Genomic DNA, 17,728 nt, shown 5'->3' with positions numbered 1-17,728 from the left:
TAACATCCTCTAGCAGAAAAACAGCCAAGCTTCACAACTCCACGGCTTATCTTAAGGAGATGCCAAGTTGCTACATCATTCAAGTTTCACAGCTCCTGGAGCATGAACTTTAGAATTATTGAGAAGCAGCTGTAATCTCATACAAACCAATGTTGCTGAGGGTTTTTTAACTTTTGTTGGATAAATCCCAAAAAATAGAATTGCTGGGTCCAACCTAGGGTATGTTGTACTCTATTAAATGTCGAAAGTACCTTCCAAACAACTGCACTATTTTAGAAGACTTGTAGAAGCACAAATTCAATGAGTGAAAATAATAACACAGAAGGCTCAACCAGCACCAATCAGCTTAGTAAATCTGACTTTAGTTGTGTGGATGTTTAATGAGCTCAAAAAAATGATGGCACAAGTAGCAAAGCACAAGAAAGTATGAGTGCAAAAGTGAGAAAGCTGCAGTAAGGAACAAAAATCTCAAGACGCCCTAAGCAGTAGAATAACAGCAGTTGAGGAAAAGATTGAGGTGCTCAATCTGAGATGAGAGAAACTGCTAGAAAAATAACAGAAGATGGAAAGAAGTCTAAAAGGAAATAAACATCATACCAGAGAAGTATGGGATGTGTTCAAGAGGAACAATATAAGAATCATCAGCGTCCCTGAAGAAAGAAGACAAATTTGATAAAGAAACAATAGTTAAATCAGAGCTAAGAATTTCTCAGAGTTGATGGATTCAGTCACCAAAATCCAAAGGCTGAAGAGTCCCAGGGAAAACAGACTCAAATAGGGTGTATGGTGCCACCAGCAGGTCAATCTGTACCTGTTAATCTATCAATCTGTACTGAGGTGAGTGCATCAGCAGCCTGATGGCGCCTTCAGACTTTCAGATACCCCAAAATTACTGCTGTGCCTTTGGCCAGACCCCAAAAACTAGGGGCAAAGTTTACCAAGAAAGTAAATGGCCAAAAGTTAGGTATGTGAGAGACACACCCACAAACCACCTCCGGCTCAGCTGTATAATTGGAGGCATGGCCTCTCTGATTCCTGATCAAACTGCTTAATGGCCATGATCCCAGAGACTCAGAAACAAATCTCAAAACCCAACAACTTTTGGCAGAAATGTGTCCGGTCCCTGCAGTAGGTTACCGGCGCCGGGCCACCCCAGGTGGGAATAGGTTTCATGTCTTGGCCTGTTCCCCCGGCTGCCTGGTGGCCGCTATCCTCCAAAGGTCACTGGAGTCAGGTTTAGGCCCGCAGTAGCGAGACACATGGAGCCTCACGGGATGGGGTGAAACCGGCCCTTTCCTCCCCGTCCCAACGAGGTCCTGAATTGCTGCTCATGAACGCCTCTCTGGCTCCTGATCAAGCTGATTAACAGCCATGATCCCAGAGACTCAAAAACAAATCTTGAAACCCAGCAGCTTTTTGGCAGAAATGTGTCTGGACCCCACAGTAGGTTACTGTCACCGGGCCACCCCAGGGTGGAAAGGGTGCTGTCCCTCCGCCTGCTCCCCCTTGGCAGTTCGGTGGCCGCCATCCTCCAGAGGCCATTGGACAGTCAGGTTTGGGCCCTCAGTGATGAGACACGTGGGGTCTCACAGGATGCGGGTGGTGTTGGCCCTTTCCTCCCTGTTCCAACAAGACCCAACCCATGAGTTGCTACCCATGAATGGCCTCTCTGGCTCCTGATCAAGCTGCTAAATGGCCATGATCCCAGAGACTCAGGAGCAAATCTCGGAACACAGCAGGTTTTGGCAGAAATCCCTCCAGATTTAATTGTTAAAATTTCGGTATCTCAAAATTGCATGGCCACTACTGCAGCCATGCGACATCATATATTATTCATAACCAGCAATAGTAAACAAATTGTCTACTATTACCTTTTTGGCAGATCTGAGTGTTGGGGTAAAACTCCAAATAATAATGGTGGGTCAGGTGTCAAAATATTGAATGTAATCAGAGTGCAGAGAGAGTAATGTGGAGATCATCTGCCCCACAGGTAGGGGGAGAGTGGTGGATGGGGGTATATTGGGGGTTTTGGTGGTGGAGAATGGGCACTGGTGAAGGCATGGGTGTTCACTGTATGACCGAGACTTAGACCCTAAGACTTTGTAACTGCTCTCACAGTGATTCAATAAATAAAATTTAAAAAATGAAAAAAAAAGTAAGGTGGAGTTAATGCTCAGTTCAATCAGCCTAATCAGTCGCTGAATAAATAGCAGTACTCCTACATTAAAAAAAAAAGAAAGAAAACAGACTCAAATAGGAAGAATCCAAGATACACTGTACTGAGAATGACAAAATCTAGAGACAGAATACTGAAAGTAGCGAGATCAAAAAAGGAATTTACGAGAGGCCTCCATGCTAGGTTGAATTATCTGGGGCACCCTGGAGAGGGCAGGTGAGCCCACCACCCACCCCAACAGAGTTCTGGTAGCCAAAAACCTCCTGAACCCCATTGCTGTCATGCTCATGACCAATATCCACACACGAATCCCCTACACAGAAGAATTAATCTGCTGAAAAACTTAGGTATGTAGGTTTTGTGACCAAAACCTCCAAGCTCACACGGAGTTGGAAATGGGAGACTTCTCATTTATCACCCTAGTTAAAGAGTGAGCGGCTGGCCGCTGGACATCTCATACTCTACACCACTGATGTACCAAGAGTAGCACACATTTGTTGGGGTGTAAAGTAGAAGGCAACCTATGTCAATCAAAAAGAAAACAATATTAGCATACAAGGCTCAAATTTCAACATGTTTGTAATCTCTCATACAAGGTCTTATTGGCTTCAAGGTGAGATATAACAATCTTCATACATTTTCCTCTAAGGAAACTTTTTGAATCATTTTTAGTGGAGTATCTTAACAAGCAATACAAAATAAATTATTTAGGATCTGCCTTTGGGGCAGGTTTGGATGGTGGTGGAAAAATTCAAATTAATGGTGGTGGAAAGGTGTAATGATGGTGAATTTGGTATTAGAATATTGAATGTAATAAATTATTGTGAACAACCTTATAAAAGAAAATTTTTTTCAAACAGGAATTTACATTAGAAGTAAACCCATAAGATCCACAGCAGATTTATCAAATAAGACTCTGTGAGTCAGAAAAGAATGGAGGGATATAATACAAAAATTGAATAAAATAAACACTAAGAATACTCTATCCAGCTACATTATCATTTAGATTGGAAAGAATAATACAGAGCTTCATGGACAAGCAACAGTTTGAATGGCCGAGATTAGTACCAGGAATTTTGCTCCATGACTTGGAGGCCAGCCACACGTGCTAGGGGAAAAGGAAGCTCAGATAGAGAAGGAAGCACCAAATAAAGTGTGTTGGGAGGATCCTCCCAGGATGAGAGAAGCATGCTGAAAGTAGACTGTAGACCAAACATGATTGCCACTCAGTGCCTCTCTTGCAAACCACAGGACCCAAAAGGAGAGAGAGAGAACAAAAGGGAATGCCCTGCCACAGGATGGGATGGGGGAATGGGGGGTGGGAGGGATGCTGGGACCCGTGATGGTGAAGGATGGAGTGATGGGTACTTGATCATTGTATAACTGAAATCCAAGCACAAAAATTTGTAAGTCGATAACTGTACCTCATGGTGTTTCACTAATAAAAATAAATAATAAATAAATAAAAAGGCAAGAAAAGTCCTCCACAATTGACATTGAGTATGATATTCACTCATGGTGCTTATAGTTTCTTACTAATCCCTTACCATCCTACTAAGGGATTATGCATCTGCAGTATTGAATTAACATGTAGGCACTTAAGCAATATCTGCATTTTCTAACATAGTCAATAATGCCTTTTTTAGTATATATCATTGTACTTCTGCAGATCTAACAGATTCTTTCCTTAAATTTTCCTTAACTCTTCACTCTTAAATTTTACATTTGTAGGATTTATTTCATGCAAATCTTAAGATGTATTAGCACAGTTATTGTATTTTTAAATACATGCAAAAAGATTTTGAGAAAGTTACTTTCTCAATTTATCAAACAACAAAGGCCCTCCCGTTGATCGTCGATTTGCTCGAGCGGGCCCAGTAACGTCTCCGTTGGAGACTTTGTTGTTACTGTGTCTGGCATATCGAATACTCTTGGTAGCTTGCCGGGCTCTCCGAGAGGGGCGGAGGAATCAAACTCGGGTCGGCCATGTTGGCCGCTTGTAAGGCAAACGCCCTACCCGCTGTGCTATCGCCCCTGCACGGAGGGGGCGCCGGAGCGGGAGCCGGGCGGGGCAGCAGGAGGACCGGGAAGACGGAGAGGACGAGACCCAGATGGCGGCTCCGGACCCGGAGATGCTGGCCGCGGCCGCGGTCCCCGACTTAATTTATCATCAATTTACAATTTTGTGAAATTCTATTAGTTCTATTCACCTTTGTCACACCTTCACAATGAAAAGAGGATCTGTTACAAATATGATTTAAAAAGTAACGTAGTGAAGGAACAACAAACTATAAGTTACAGAACTGAAGATTTTATCTATAGAATTGAACTTACATGGTGGGGATGGGGGGGGGCGAGGGAACAGGTCCTTGGGAACCAGGAAAAAGAAGTGGTGATGGTGTGTGTTAGAATGATATGAGCATGGAAAGTATTATTAGCAGTATTGTAAATCCCAGTATTTCAATAAAAATGGCATTTTAAAAATTACTATTTTTGCATTATTACCAGCAATATACAAGTGTCTCATCTTTAGCATTTACTTTTGGCAGTTAATACGTACATGATTTGGGGCTGCAGCGATAGCACAGCGGGCAGGGCATTTGCCTTGCACGAGGTCGACCCGGGTTAGAATCCCAGCATCCCGTACCATCCCCTGTGCACCACCAGGAGTAATTCCTGAGTGCAGAGCCAGGAGTAACCCCTGAGCATCGCCGGGAATAACCCCTCCCCCAAAATACGTATATGATTTGAGCAGATTTATAGTGGTACTTCCATGGTATTTTGCAGGGGGCGTTGAATATCATTTAGTGTTTATTAGCAGTTTGGATGTCTTTTACTATGAACTCAAAGCTTTTTGTCCCCTTCACTTCATCCTTGTTGGGGTTCACACACACATTGGGTTTCAGTGCTGTCACTTAGCTGTGGTGCTTACTGAGGATCAGGCCCCTTTCAAATGGGGAGTTTGTAAATGTGCATACAGAGTTTCACCCTTTTATTTTGGAGTTTGCTCAAATTCTGGCCATAGTATCCACAGACATGGTTTCTGAGGGCTGCACTCTTGGCTGAGATGCTTGCACATCTTTTTGTGGTGTTTCTTATGAATCATATACTTTAGCTGTGGTATTCATACTTGCCTGGTTTGCATCAGGTTAGAGATCACTCTGGTGGGCCAGAGACCACATGAGGCACAGATGGGAACACAGGTAATTGAACTCAGAATTCACACTAGCAGTGTGGGTATTTTTGTCACTAAGTGACACCCAGACCCCTCTATATATTTGCCCAAATGGTTTTTTCCTTGTTAAACTGGAGGCATTTATTACTGATATCAAATATAATGTTGTTAATCCTTAAGCATTTATTCATGTTCAGAATAGATCCTTTGTTACATACATGTATTCTAAGTATTGTCTTCAATTTGTACGTAGCTTTTTATTTTCATTCTGCTAGTTTCAAAAAGAACTTTTCATAAATTTCTTTCTTTTTTTATTAGTGAGACATCATGAGGTACAGTTGTAGACTTCCAAATTTTTGTGCTTGGGTTTCAACTATACAATTATCAAATACCCATCCCTCCACCAGTGCCCATTTCCCACCACCACAGATCCCAGTATCCCTCCCACCCCCCATTTCCCCCATTCCCCCCCCCCCCCCCGCTTCTGTGTCAGGGCATTCCCTTTTGTTCTCTCTCTCTCCTTTTGGGTCCTATGGTTTGCAAGAGAAGCAATGGGTGACAATCATGTTTGGTCTATAGTCTACTTTCAGCATGCTTCTCCCATCCTGGGAGGATCCTCCCAACACCCTTTATTTGGTGCTTCCTTCTCTATCTGAGCTCCTTTATCCCCTAGCATGTGTGGCTGGCCTCTAAGCCATGGAGTAAAATTCCTGGTACTAATCTCGGCCATTTTTGTGTGTTAGTCTACTATTTTGTTACTTTATGTTCCCCAGAACTTTTCATAAATTTCTTATAATATTTTTCCATGATTCATATCTTGTGTCCTAAGAAATCTTTGCCTTTAGCAAGATAGAAATATATTGTTTCCTCTGGAATATCACATTTTAAGTCTATGATCTATGCTGCATTGTAAATTTTGTACTAAAATTGGGTAATAATGCAAAACTTGAGGTCGCTTACTGAATAAATCCTAAACTTAGTTTAAAATATCTTTTCTTCATTGTACTGACACTTTTGTCAAAAATAAACTGTTCAATGTGCATAGGTGCATTTATGAATCTAGTTAATATTTCCCAGACATTTGTCCACTGGCCACACATTGTCTCATTTTCACTGTTTTTTATTGTGAAAGATTCTTTTGCTGACTATATAATTTTAGGCTGACATGCTTTTTCCTTTCAGCACTTTAGAAAGATCATGTAAATCTTTAACTTGCATAGGTTGAGAAAATAAGTATGCATATTCTCTCTTTAGAATACTTTTTGGAGTATGGTACTGCCAGCAGGTCAATCTGTACCTGTGAGGCAAGTGCATCAGCAGCCTGATGGCGCCTTTAGACTTCCAGATACCCCAAAATTGCTGCTGTGCCTTTGGCCAGACCCCAAAAACTTGGGGCAAAGTTTATCAAGAGTGTAAATGGCCAAAAGTTAGGTATGTGGAAGACACACCCAAATTACCTCCGGCTCAGCTATATAAATGGAGGCTTGGCCTCTCTGGTTCCTGATTGAACTGCTTAACGGCCATGATCCCAGAGACTCAGAGACAAATCATGGAACCTAACGGCTTTTGGCAGAACTGTGTCCGGTCCCTGCAGTAAGTTACCGGCACTGGGCCACCCCAGGTGGGAATAGGTTTCGTGCCTTGGCTTGTTCTCCCTGGTGGCCTGGTGGCCGCCATCCTCCAGAGGCTGCTGGACAGTCAGGTTTGGGCCCGCAGTGATGAGACATGGGATGGGGGTGGAGCTAGCTCTTTCCTTCCCATCCCAAGGAGACCCCAAGTCGCTGCCCACAAACGGCCTCTCTGGCTCCTGATCAAGCTGCTTAACGGTCACGATCCCAGAGACTCAAAAACAAAACCTCGGAATCCAGAGGCTTTTGGCAGAAATGCAGCCAGACCACGCAGTAGGTTACTGCCGCCAGGCCACCCCAGGGGGAAAAGGGTGCTATCCCTCCGCTTGCTCCGCCTATATGGCTCGGTGGCTGCCATCCTCCAGAGGCCATTGGACAGTTAGGTTGGGCCCACAGTGACGAAACAGTTGGGGCCTCACGGGATGGGGATAGAGGCGACCTTTTCCTCCCCGTCCCAATGAGGCCCTGAGTCGCCACCCATGAATGGCCTCTCTGGCTCCGGGTCAAGCTGATTCCATGATCCATAGACTCAGGAGCAAATCTCGGAACCCAGCAGATTTTGGCAGAAATCCCTTCAGATTTAATTTTTAAAATTTCAGAATTTCAAAATCACACGGCCACTACTGCAGTCACATGACTTCATATGTTATTTATAACCAGCAATAGAAAACAAATTGTCTACTTTTGCCTTTTCAGCAGATCTGAGTGTTGGGGTAAAATCCCAAATAATAATGGTGGGTCTGGTGTCAAAATATTGAGTGTGTTCGAGGTAGAGGGAGAGTAATGTGGGAATCATCTGCCCCACAGTTAGGGGGAGGGTGTGGGATGGGGGCATACTGGGGTTTTTGGTGGTGGAGAATGGGCACTGGTGAAGGTACAGATGTTTCATTGTATGACCAAGACTTAAACCCGAAAGCTTTGTAACTGCTCTCACGGCAATTCAATTAATAAAATTATAAAAAATTTTAAAAAAAGTTAAAGTTCATGCCCAATTCGATCAGTCTAATCAGTGGCTGAATAAATAGCAGTACTCCTACATTTAAAAAGCACTGCACTGTACTGTCTTCCTGTTGTTCTTCAATTTGCTTGAGCTGGTCCAGTAATGTCTTCATTGTGAGACTTATTGTTACTGTGTTTGGCATATCAAATACGTCACGGGTAGCTTGCCAGGCTTTGCCGTGCGGGTGAAATACTTGCTGGGCTCTCTGAGAGGGGCGGAGGAATTGAACTCGGGTCTGCCAGGTCGGCCGCATGCAAGGCGAACGCCCTACCGCTGTGCTATTGCTCCAGGCCACATTTAACATTTTTTTTAAAAAAAACTTCTTTTCCCTCCAGTTGCTTTAAAAACTTTGTTTTTCAACAATTTATGAAGTGAGGGTAACTTTATATTACATTGTTTCATGAATTTACTGCCATCTCTAGGTTTACAGTTTCCATTACTTAGAAAGATCTGTACACTGTTATCATAGTTTTCATCTCTCCTATTTCAAGTTCTAGGTCTCCAAATACAAGTGTTAGAAAGACGTGATATTATCTCACAGGTACCTGAGGCCTTGTTTTCTTTTTTTGCTTTGTGCTTTAATAAGCAACAAGTTCACTGGTCTATAGTTATACTGACCACTCTGCTGTAATTCCATTCATTCTCTCTTATCTAGTTAGTGACAAAGAAATAGTGAGTTTTGAAAATAAATTTTATTGACTTGAATGGCTGATATAAATGTATCAACCAAAAATAAATTATATAAGCACTATTTAGAGATGTAACTAGCTGTTCCAATACCTTCTTTGTATCTATAAAATTAGTTTGTTTATATATACTACATAAACATTAGAAGAAAACTGAATATGACATCAACAATGTGCTCAAGTAGCTTTACTTCAACGCTTTTAAGAAGGTAGTAACAATCTGTGGAAAATGCTTTATTGTGCCATGCCAGTATATTACAAGTATTTCAAAATAATATAAAAGTAATCCACAGACTTCTCTAAAAGACTGATGCAAAATTTCCTCTTCCTCAATTTCTTAGAATAATTGCTTACAGTCCAATAAGTTGATTTTTTCCAGACAGATTAGTCTAATAACTTTGAGTGTTCAATCCGTGCAATGGTCCAGTCAGGTTTTACACCTTGTGTAAACTCCCTCTGAAATCTAGGGGGAAAGAAATTACAAGTAATGTGAATCTGATATTAGTCCAAATACATCCTAGTTATTTAATTTCTAAGTATTCTTTAGGGATCATCGTTTAGCAACAAACATTTAATAATAAAAATCAAAATAATAAATATCCCACGAAAATAGAAGTACATTCTCAACTGGAATGAGTATTTTTAAAGGACTTATCTACTCTCTAATATCTGCCAATTCTTGAGAGAAATTTGAATAGGCTCCCTCTTTCACCTCCCTCACTAGTTGGGGACAAGTGGGAATCCAGATCATAGGGTGTGAGAGTTTCCTTCGTGTATGAGTTTGTCAGCTGTGGCTTCATGCTTTCCCTGCATATTTTAAGTCATCAAGTCCTCTTCAAGGCCTTTCTTGCCAAAGATCACAAACAACACAGCTATCAGGATCACCTTGATACATGAGAGCAACACTAGTCTTTGAATTCAAATCTCAGATTTACTGGGCAAGTGATTTAAACCACTAAGGTTTCTTGCAGGCCTCTTGGATTTTATTGTTACTAAATACTAGATATAATCAATACCTAATACAAGAAAAAATAAATTGGATTTGAATAAATTAAAATCAAACAGCACCTTCATAGAATTTGGCTTATCCAAACATTTAAAATAACAGCACTGGGTTGGAGAGACAGTAGAGTGGGTAGGATGCTTACCTTGCACGTGGTTGACCTTGTTGGATCCCCAGCATTGTCCCCCGAGCACAAAGCAAGGAGTTACTCCCAAGCATTGCTGATGTGGCCCCAAAGCCCCAAAAAACAATTAACAAAACAAAACAAACCAAAAAAACCCCAGCACATGGCTAGAGAGCTAGCTCAAGTGGCAGAGCACATACCTAGCAGGTAAAGAGCCCTCCGTCTGAGCCACAGCACAGCTCAGCACCAGAGGAGTCAGGAATGACCCTGCCTACCCTAACCACCCCACTACTAGGTGAGGAGCCAGTATTTAAAGAACAAGCACAAAATCCGCTTTTAAGTTACTCCTGGCCCTAGCAGGGATTACGGAAAGAATCAAAGCTCAGTACTCATTCTAGTGCTCTTTAATTATAAATGGTATCATGGGCTGCACACATCCTCAGCTCATTGTGCAGGCTGAGTTGACCCCTCTCTCTCCACTTTCTCATGGAAACCCAGAACTCTAATTACAATACAAAAGCGTGAGTCTTTGAATTCTATTACATACATAAAAATTGTGAATGATCTAAAAAATAGACAATTCAGTAGAATTATTATTTAAACATATAGAATAGTTTGGGTAATTATTAAACAATGAAAGTAAATAAAAAACTTTTCTCTCATGCAAAATGCAAAAATAAGGATATTCACTCCCTTTGGACATGCTCCCTATCCCCCACCCTGTCTCAGGGAAACAGAATATACTTTCTTGGGTGATATCTGAGTTGTTTGTTATTTTAAAGCAAATTTTTCTAACTTGGACAACATAATAATATACTTTTACATAGATATTGAGTTTCTACTGACCTGCAAAATTTGTCCACTGTTCCAAACTTTATTACCACAAAAAATATCCTTTTGTGTCTTTGAAGGGCTGGAGCGAAAGCACAGTGGGTAGGGCATTTGCTTTGCACGCGGCCCACCTGCTGATCCAGGTTTGATTCCTCCGCCCCTCTCGCATTCGATATGCCAAACACAGTAACAACAAGTCTCACAATGGAGACGTTACTGGGCCCGCTTGAGCAAATCGATAAACAATGGGAGGGCAGTGCAGTGCTACAGTGTGTCTTTGAAATAATTTACTTACCTGATTAAGGGTTCGAACCCTTCAATCTTGTACCTGAACCTCCTACTAGAGTGCTCAGTAAATATGAGATGATGGACAAATGTCTAGTGCATGGACGCTTCAGGTTCCCTTGTGTGGCAGATTTTATTTTCCTGGGGTGGCCAGAGCAGACTCTTCAATCACACTGGCTCTTCTGAAACATGACCTTGCTGATGCCCCACAAAGAGGTGGGCATTCCCCCTTCAACAGCACAGGCCTTTTGATTATTGCTTTGATCAATAGCTTAGGGTGAAAATGATGCTGTTCTAATCCCGGATAGAGCCCTTTAAAGGTACAGCCTGGCATCTTCTTCTCTGTTTCTTGGGTGCCAAAGCCATGTAAAAAAAAGGTGAGTAGTCAAAGACTACTTTAAGTCCAAGACACAGAGAGAGGCCTTGGAGAATCAGACACATGGAAACAAGAAGCACAGGGTGCCCATGTGTGTGAATGAAGAGGCAACTATGGGCATGAATTCTCTGGCCTCTCCTAACCCCACTGAAACCATGTGAACCAAAAATCCCACAGGTGAGCCTTACCAAAATTCTTAGCAGGAAAACAGCAGGCAAAAGGGCTGTTTGAAGATACTGGGTTTTGGAATAGTCTATAAAGTAGTAATAGACAGCTGAAATACCATTTTATTCAATTCAGCAAAATATTACCTCGTTCTAATTTCTGAACATTCCTGTTTCATGGTTTGAATGTCTTTATGACCTTTTCTCTTCATAAATAACTTGTCAAATTTCAATCCTTTTCTTCCTAAAGCTCCCTTTAGTTTTCATACCTTCACACTACCTTCCATTTTCTAGAGAAAGGAAAGAATGGAATGTGATTAGACTTACTCATAGCTTGCACTAAGAAGTTGTTTAGTTTCCACATTCTGATCCCCCAACTTAACCTGGAAGACACTGGCTCCACTTATAGTTTCATTGGGGATCTTGGCACTGGTTAGATACCAAAAGCACATCAGGATGTTAACAAACTTCCTTCCTTAGAGAAAAAACACACAAATACAAATCACAATAATCTGTCATCCATTTATCAAAAATAAAATCAATATTGGCAGTAGTCCCACAGTTTATATCATGTTTTGTGCTTACTCTGGTCTAACTTTTAAAACCTGTATCATTATCCTTATATTTTCAGAAGATTTATGATCCTTTTGTCTTCATTACTTTTGCCTCATGAATTATTTTCAATTTGTGGCACTTCCTAAAATTCTAGTAACATATATTATTAAACAAAAAATAAGAGGAAAAATATATTTCTTACCATTAAATAACCGATCTGGCACCAATTACCAAAAAAGAAGCCAAATTTTCATTTTATCTAAATATCACCTTGCAATCCCTGATAAGACAACATCCCATTTAAAAATTAGTTTGTGTTTGAGAAAACTGGAAATAATGGTGGTGGATAGGTGGTGGGATTGGTGGGATTGATTTTTATGAAGTTGTTCATGATTTATTATGGACTATAATAAAAATAAGTAATATAAAAAAAATCAGTTAGTGACCATGGTGTTGAGATTTACAACTGAAATACTAGGGAAGAGAAAGCATTTATTGCAAAAATTTCTTGTATTAAATGTTTTAAGTTATTATGCATCTGTATTCAAAAAATTTTTTCTTTTTTTTTTTCTTTTGCGTGTTGGGTCACACCAGAGATGCACAGGGGTTACTCCTGGCCCATGAACTCAGGAATTACTCCTGGCGGTGCTCAGGGGACCATTTGGGATGCTGGGAATCAAATCTGAGTCAGCCGTTTGCAAGGCAAATGCCTTATGCTGTGCTATTGCTCTGGCCCCTAAAAAAAAATTTCTATCTCAGAACTGCTTCCGGAAATGTATAAGCAATGGTGAGATTTCGTGTGTGCCTGGCACGAGGAACATCTGTGTGTATCTGTAAAGGGAGTAAGTCAATAAATTTTTGAGAATGTCAGGGGAATACATGCACTGGAAATAGACGCACTAGAAAAGGAGGAGACCAGATAACCACTAAAGTGTCTTTCAAGTATTTTCATTATCTCCACATAAATCCCATCTGGTAGTTCTGCAGTTCATCTTTCAAAGATAGCCTTTACTTTTCTCTTACTTTTGACTCCTTCCTTTTTACATAGAGATACACTTTAAAAATTCTCAACTGATTCCTTCAAGTTAGAAAACTTGAAACATGTTTTCAGTTTGAGATTACAGAAGTAGCTTGTCCCATATTCTCATCAACTTAAGTGACAATGTTCTCTACTGGACTTAAAGACAGTAGGAAAAAATATTTAAAGAAAGGTGCATAAATATAAAAATTGTTATGGCAACCCTACTGTCACAAAACTAAGTCTTTAAATAAATAACCAGAGGTCTAAAAGATAGTACAGTGGACATGGTGTCACCTTGCACATGGACAACCCAAACTCAATCCCAGGCGCCCCATATGGTTGAGCCCTGCCAGGAGTGAACCTTGAGCAGAATCAAGAGAAAGCCTAGAGCACCGCTGGAAATGACCCCAAAACAAAAAACAAAACAAAAGAATCAAAACAAAAAAAGAAAAAAAAACAGCCACCATATCAACAAAACCTCTTATTCTGGACAATTACTGACTGTGCTCTAGCCTTACCTTTGTCATCATAGTAAATGGAGATATCTCCTGTTGATGTGTATACAATTTCATCTATGTCAGCAGCAAGGGCATTTTTATGATTGTCAGGTAGTGAGGTAACTTTTTCTTTCAATACTTGTAGCACCTAAGTTTCAAAAAAAAGAAAACCAAGAATTATTAAAAAACATGTTTTTAAAAAATTTTAGGCACCATGGTTTACAGTGCCACTATGACAGGGTTTCATTAATACAATGTTCCAATACTACACTTTCCACCAATGTCTTCCATCCCCAACACCCCACCTCACTCCTTCCATGTAGTTCACCTATTGTTTTTGTGGTGGAGGAGGAGCACTTACACAGCAATGCTTAGGGTTTAATCTGGCTCTGCATTCAGGGATCACTCCTAGCAGGGCTTAGGGTATGGTTGCAAAGACCAAACTCGGGTCAGAAGCATGGAAGGCAAACACCCTACCCACTGTACTATTACTCCAGCCCCCGCCTATTTTTCTTTAAAGCTTTCCCTTAAGCAGAGTAAAATACAAAACTGCATTTTAATTATTCAGCTAACTAATCCCTAACAGAATATTTAATATTAGGACAAATGAGACATATTTACTCATTTCAAGCCTTATATGGAAGTTCCTCCATGTCTTTATGTGCTACGCAGTGGTTCACAAGAAAGATACAAGGGCTCTACGTTGGCTAATTGCACACACACTCTTAGGCATAAATAAGGACAAAGTACACCCTTAATTGTAAGGGAATAACCTATGTATTTAAAGGAAAGTTAAAAGTTTACCTCTTTAGCCACGAGTTCTTCCAAGAGATCAAATTTGCACTGTGACAACAACTTGGACACATGAGCAAAAGCCTTAAAAAAAATAGTGGGGGGGAGGACGGTGATCATCATTTCAAAATGCTAATAAACTACAACACAACATATAATATTCTTACTTAAATGGCTAGGTGCAATAAAGACTATTTTATGATAAAGATGATCAGCAACATCAAACACTAACCTCTGGATGAGAAATTAAGTCGTCAAGGTTGATTGGATTTTCTTTCATTACATGGCTTTGCCTCATAGTAGGTCATAAGGCAGCAGAATGTTAATTGCACATCTACTCTCAGGATCTAGAGAAACAGTGTTCAAGGTACACCCTAGTTCTCAATAAAGATTCTCCCTTGTTTCATTTAAAATAGTAATAGGGGCTGGAGAGAGTTTACTGGGCTTTTGCTCCTGGCATAGCATGGTCCTCAAGTGCACCAAAAGCACCATCCTAACTATAGAATGATCCTCCTCTTATTAAGCAGAGATAGTAGCTGGGAAAGAAGCATAATCTATTCTAGACTATACTGGGAATCTGGAGATCTGGGTTGCAGTCTGGACTTCCTTGGGCAGCTGGGGATGACGAGAAGGGAGAGGACCACAGGAGTTTACATCAACCTTTATGTATGAGTCTATGTACATGAATGCATACATGCGTTAAGTGGGAAGGAATGCAAGAGGAGACCAAGTGCAATCTTTCACATTACTAACAGCGAGAAATAAAACTATGCATTAGACTACACCTTTCTTCAAGGAGCTTTTGTTTACTTGAGGGAAGCAAGTAAACCAACAAATTCAAGAATTATGAGAGTTAAGAACATGATGATTAAATCAAACAAAAGCATTTGAAAAGATGGAGGGGGGTGCCTAAGCTGGGACATGTAATGTGCAGCCCAGAACTCCATGTGGTCTGGCCCCAGTACAAAAAAGAGGACAGACGTGTAGGTTTCTTGACTGCTGCCTGCACCATATGGCCCCAACATGATGATATATATATAAATCCAATGGCCCTTAGCAGAAAAGATTCCCCAAATACAGGAATAAAATCTAAGATAAAATGTGAACTGATAGCAGGAGGAGGGTGCAGACAAGAAGGCATTATTACTATGGGCTGAATGGTCACCTTCCAATACCCAATCCATAAGTTGAAGCCTAATATCCTGACCCTCTATTTGATTTGGAAATACGGACTTTGAGGAGATGATAGAAGGAGGCTCTCAGGTTGGAGTTTAATCCCATGTCATTGCTTTTATAAAAAGAAAAATGTGGACACACATGTAGACACCAGGGAAATGCGTACCAAGAGAAAGACCATGACAACACAGCAAGAAGGCAACCACCTGCAAGTTAAGAAAAGCCTGAGAAGAGACCAAACCTATCAACACTGACCTGGACTTCCAGTCTCCAAACGGTGAGGAAATAAAGTTATATGGTTAAAGCAGCCCAGGTCTTTTGTTCTGATAGCCCCAACAAACCGGCTTAATAACAAGAGATGAGTTTTGAGAACATGCCCCTCTCCTAATATCCAAGTCCTCCTTAAAAACACTTTAAAGAGGCTCAGGATTAGAAATACAGACTATGGTGATATGCAGGCAGAAGAAGAACCACAACCATTATGTTAAAACCGAACCACAGCAGAGTGCCTTGGCACTTACTAGCAGGCAGAGTCAATTGTTCGGCTTGCTGGGACCTGGGTCTCATCTGTAATGGGGCATCAGACTCGAAAGATGAACCCTAGGGTGCCCTTTCATTTCCATGTTCTATGATTTCTTTAGAAAAGAAAAAATTTAATGAACATGACCATACTGATGTCTAAATGATATTTACATTCTAAAATGACATCTTGCTGAGATTGTAGAGAAAGGGAAAGTGGAACCGAATTAATTAAGTAGAAACACTAGCTGATATTTTTGTCCATTATTTCTAGGCTTGAGAATACCAACCGTGCAATGCAAAGAAAAGTAGCAGCAGCACGAGATCTAATAGGAAAGATTTTTTTTGGGCTATGTTCTTCTCTAAGACATCTGAAGGGTGTGGGGAGAGAAGCGCTAAGCAACAGAGCTCTGTTCGATTGCTTATAAGAAAATCTTTCCACGCTTAAGGATAATAACTGTACTTTGGAAACGTCATCTCATTTTCTCCTCAAGCAATCCTCATCACCGATTTATTTAAACCAACACTGATGCAATGCCTACTCAGGCAGGTATGGCATGACACTGCTGGAGTCATACCAAAGATGGAGAAAGAGCCACTGCACAAAAAGGCCTTTTACTGTCTCTCTGACCACTTCTTTTAACCAATACCTATCCAACTTCTTCCCTCTACTCCTCTCTGCAACCTGGGCCCCTCATCGGTGTAGCCCGAATTTCAATTCTCAGTTAAGTACATTAGTTTTTGGCTTGCTTGCTAGTCTTGCTGTTCTTGTGGATGTAGAGTGACAAAGTCTTCTTTATCGTGCAGAAAATCACTTTTAGAAATTATAAAGAAATAAATCTTTTTACTGCCAGAGTGCTCTGGAATCCGTTTCTATCGGACTCAAAATCCAGAGATCAGAAAAGGAAACTGGGAGACTACCCAGGCGTTTCCATGGAACCTCTCCTCCACGGTGACGGGGCAAAAGTGCCCAGAGCTTAAGTCTAAAAGTGACCGGATCGCTGGGTCTGGGGAACTCCCAAGCTTGGAAACTGGGTCCCAGGGAACAACCCTCGCCGCAAGACTCTTCTGCGTTGAGAACGGGGGACGCCAAGATCTATCTCTGGAACCAACCAACCTGCTTGGCTCCTTCGGAGAACTCTGCGATGCTGAACTCCTGGTCAAAATACGCCCAGATTAGGAAGGCGTAAATTCGAGTCCGAACCCAGTTGATGGGGTTGGAGAAGCCCAGAATGATCATCTTGGTTTTCTGGCGCTGCGGGGGCTGCTCCTCGGTGCTGTAGCTACGGCGGGGACAGGCAGGATGAGCCGGGAGGACAGCGGGCAGTCCAGCAGGGATGAGCAGGGGACGTCGGGGGCCCCGAGCGAGCCGCGCCGAGGCGGCCCAGGCACACGCGCCATGGGGAAACGAGACCGCTCCCGAGCTCAGGGGGCGGAGACAGAAGCAGCAGAGTCCAGCCACCGGCCGCCTCGCCTCGGCCGCCCTGAGGGTCCAGGGTCGGGCGGCCCCGCCGGGGAGCTGCGGGAACCGCAGCAAGCGGGGCAGCAGCCGAGCGGCCAGCGCCATTTTTAAAACCTTTCACCTCGGAGCGCGTGGGTGCCGAACCGAAAAGAGACCGGCGGGAAACCACCTCACTTGGCGTCAAGGAAAGAGTCGCCTGGCGGACCTTTTCTCTCCGGGTCGTGTTTCTGGGCGGACTAGGCGCTGAGGAACGCTTTG

The 17,728-nt window shown here is 41.8% G+C and overlaps 1 protein-coding gene across 2 annotated transcripts; it reads right to left on the bottom strand.

The window, feature by feature from the left end:
* Positions 1–8,886: 8,886 nt before the first annotated feature.
* Positions 8,887–17,594, bottom strand: MAIP1 (matrix AAA peptidase interacting protein 1). 2 transcript variants are annotated; one of them, XR_008792087.1, is made up of 5 exons: positions 17,126–17,594; positions 14,326–14,397; positions 13,543–13,669; positions 11,596–11,738; positions 8,887–9,128 (listed from the first exon to the last, which is right to left on the bottom strand). XR_008792087.1 is itself a non-coding variant. In XM_056111764.1 (5 exons), exons 1-5 carry the CDS (start codon positions 17,573–17,575, stop codon positions 9,050–9,052), a joined length of 876 nt encoding a protein of 291 aa, XP_055967739.1. In that variant the 5' UTR covers positions 17,576–17,594; the 3' UTR covers positions 8,887–9,049. The 2 variants fall into 2 exon arrangements, 1 of the variants encoding a protein (XP_055967739.1); XM_056111764.1 differs by lacking the exon at positions 11,596–11,738 and adding an exon at positions 11,776–11,923.
* Positions 17,595–17,728: the final 134 nt, after the last annotated feature.

The sequence above is a fragment of the Sorex fumeus genome, unplaced genomic scaffold (assembly GCF_029834395.1).
Source record: "Sorex fumeus unplaced genomic scaffold, SorFum_2.1 ptg000014l, whole genome shotgun sequence".
Taxonomy (NCBI): domain Eukaryota; kingdom Metazoa; phylum Chordata; class Mammalia; order Eulipotyphla; family Soricidae; genus Sorex; species Sorex fumeus.
This window is presented reverse-complemented; position numbering and strand designations above follow the sequence as displayed.

Excerpts from the sequence above, each read along its gene's own strand:
- MAIP1 (XM_056111764.1), bottom strand. The coding sequence starts at position 17,575 with ATGGCGCTGGCCGCTCGGCTGCTGCCCCGCTTGCTGCGGTTCCCGCAG. Across the intron at positions 14,398-17,125 it reads TCTCCGAAGGAGCCAAGCAG|GCTTTTGCTCATGTGTCCAA; the intron begins GTTGGTTGGTTC and ends ATTTTTTTTAAG. Across the intron at positions 11,924-13,542 it reads CATTTACTATGATGACAAAG|GAAGGAAGTTTGTTAACATC; the intron begins GTAAGGCTAGAG and ends TTTTTCTCTAAG.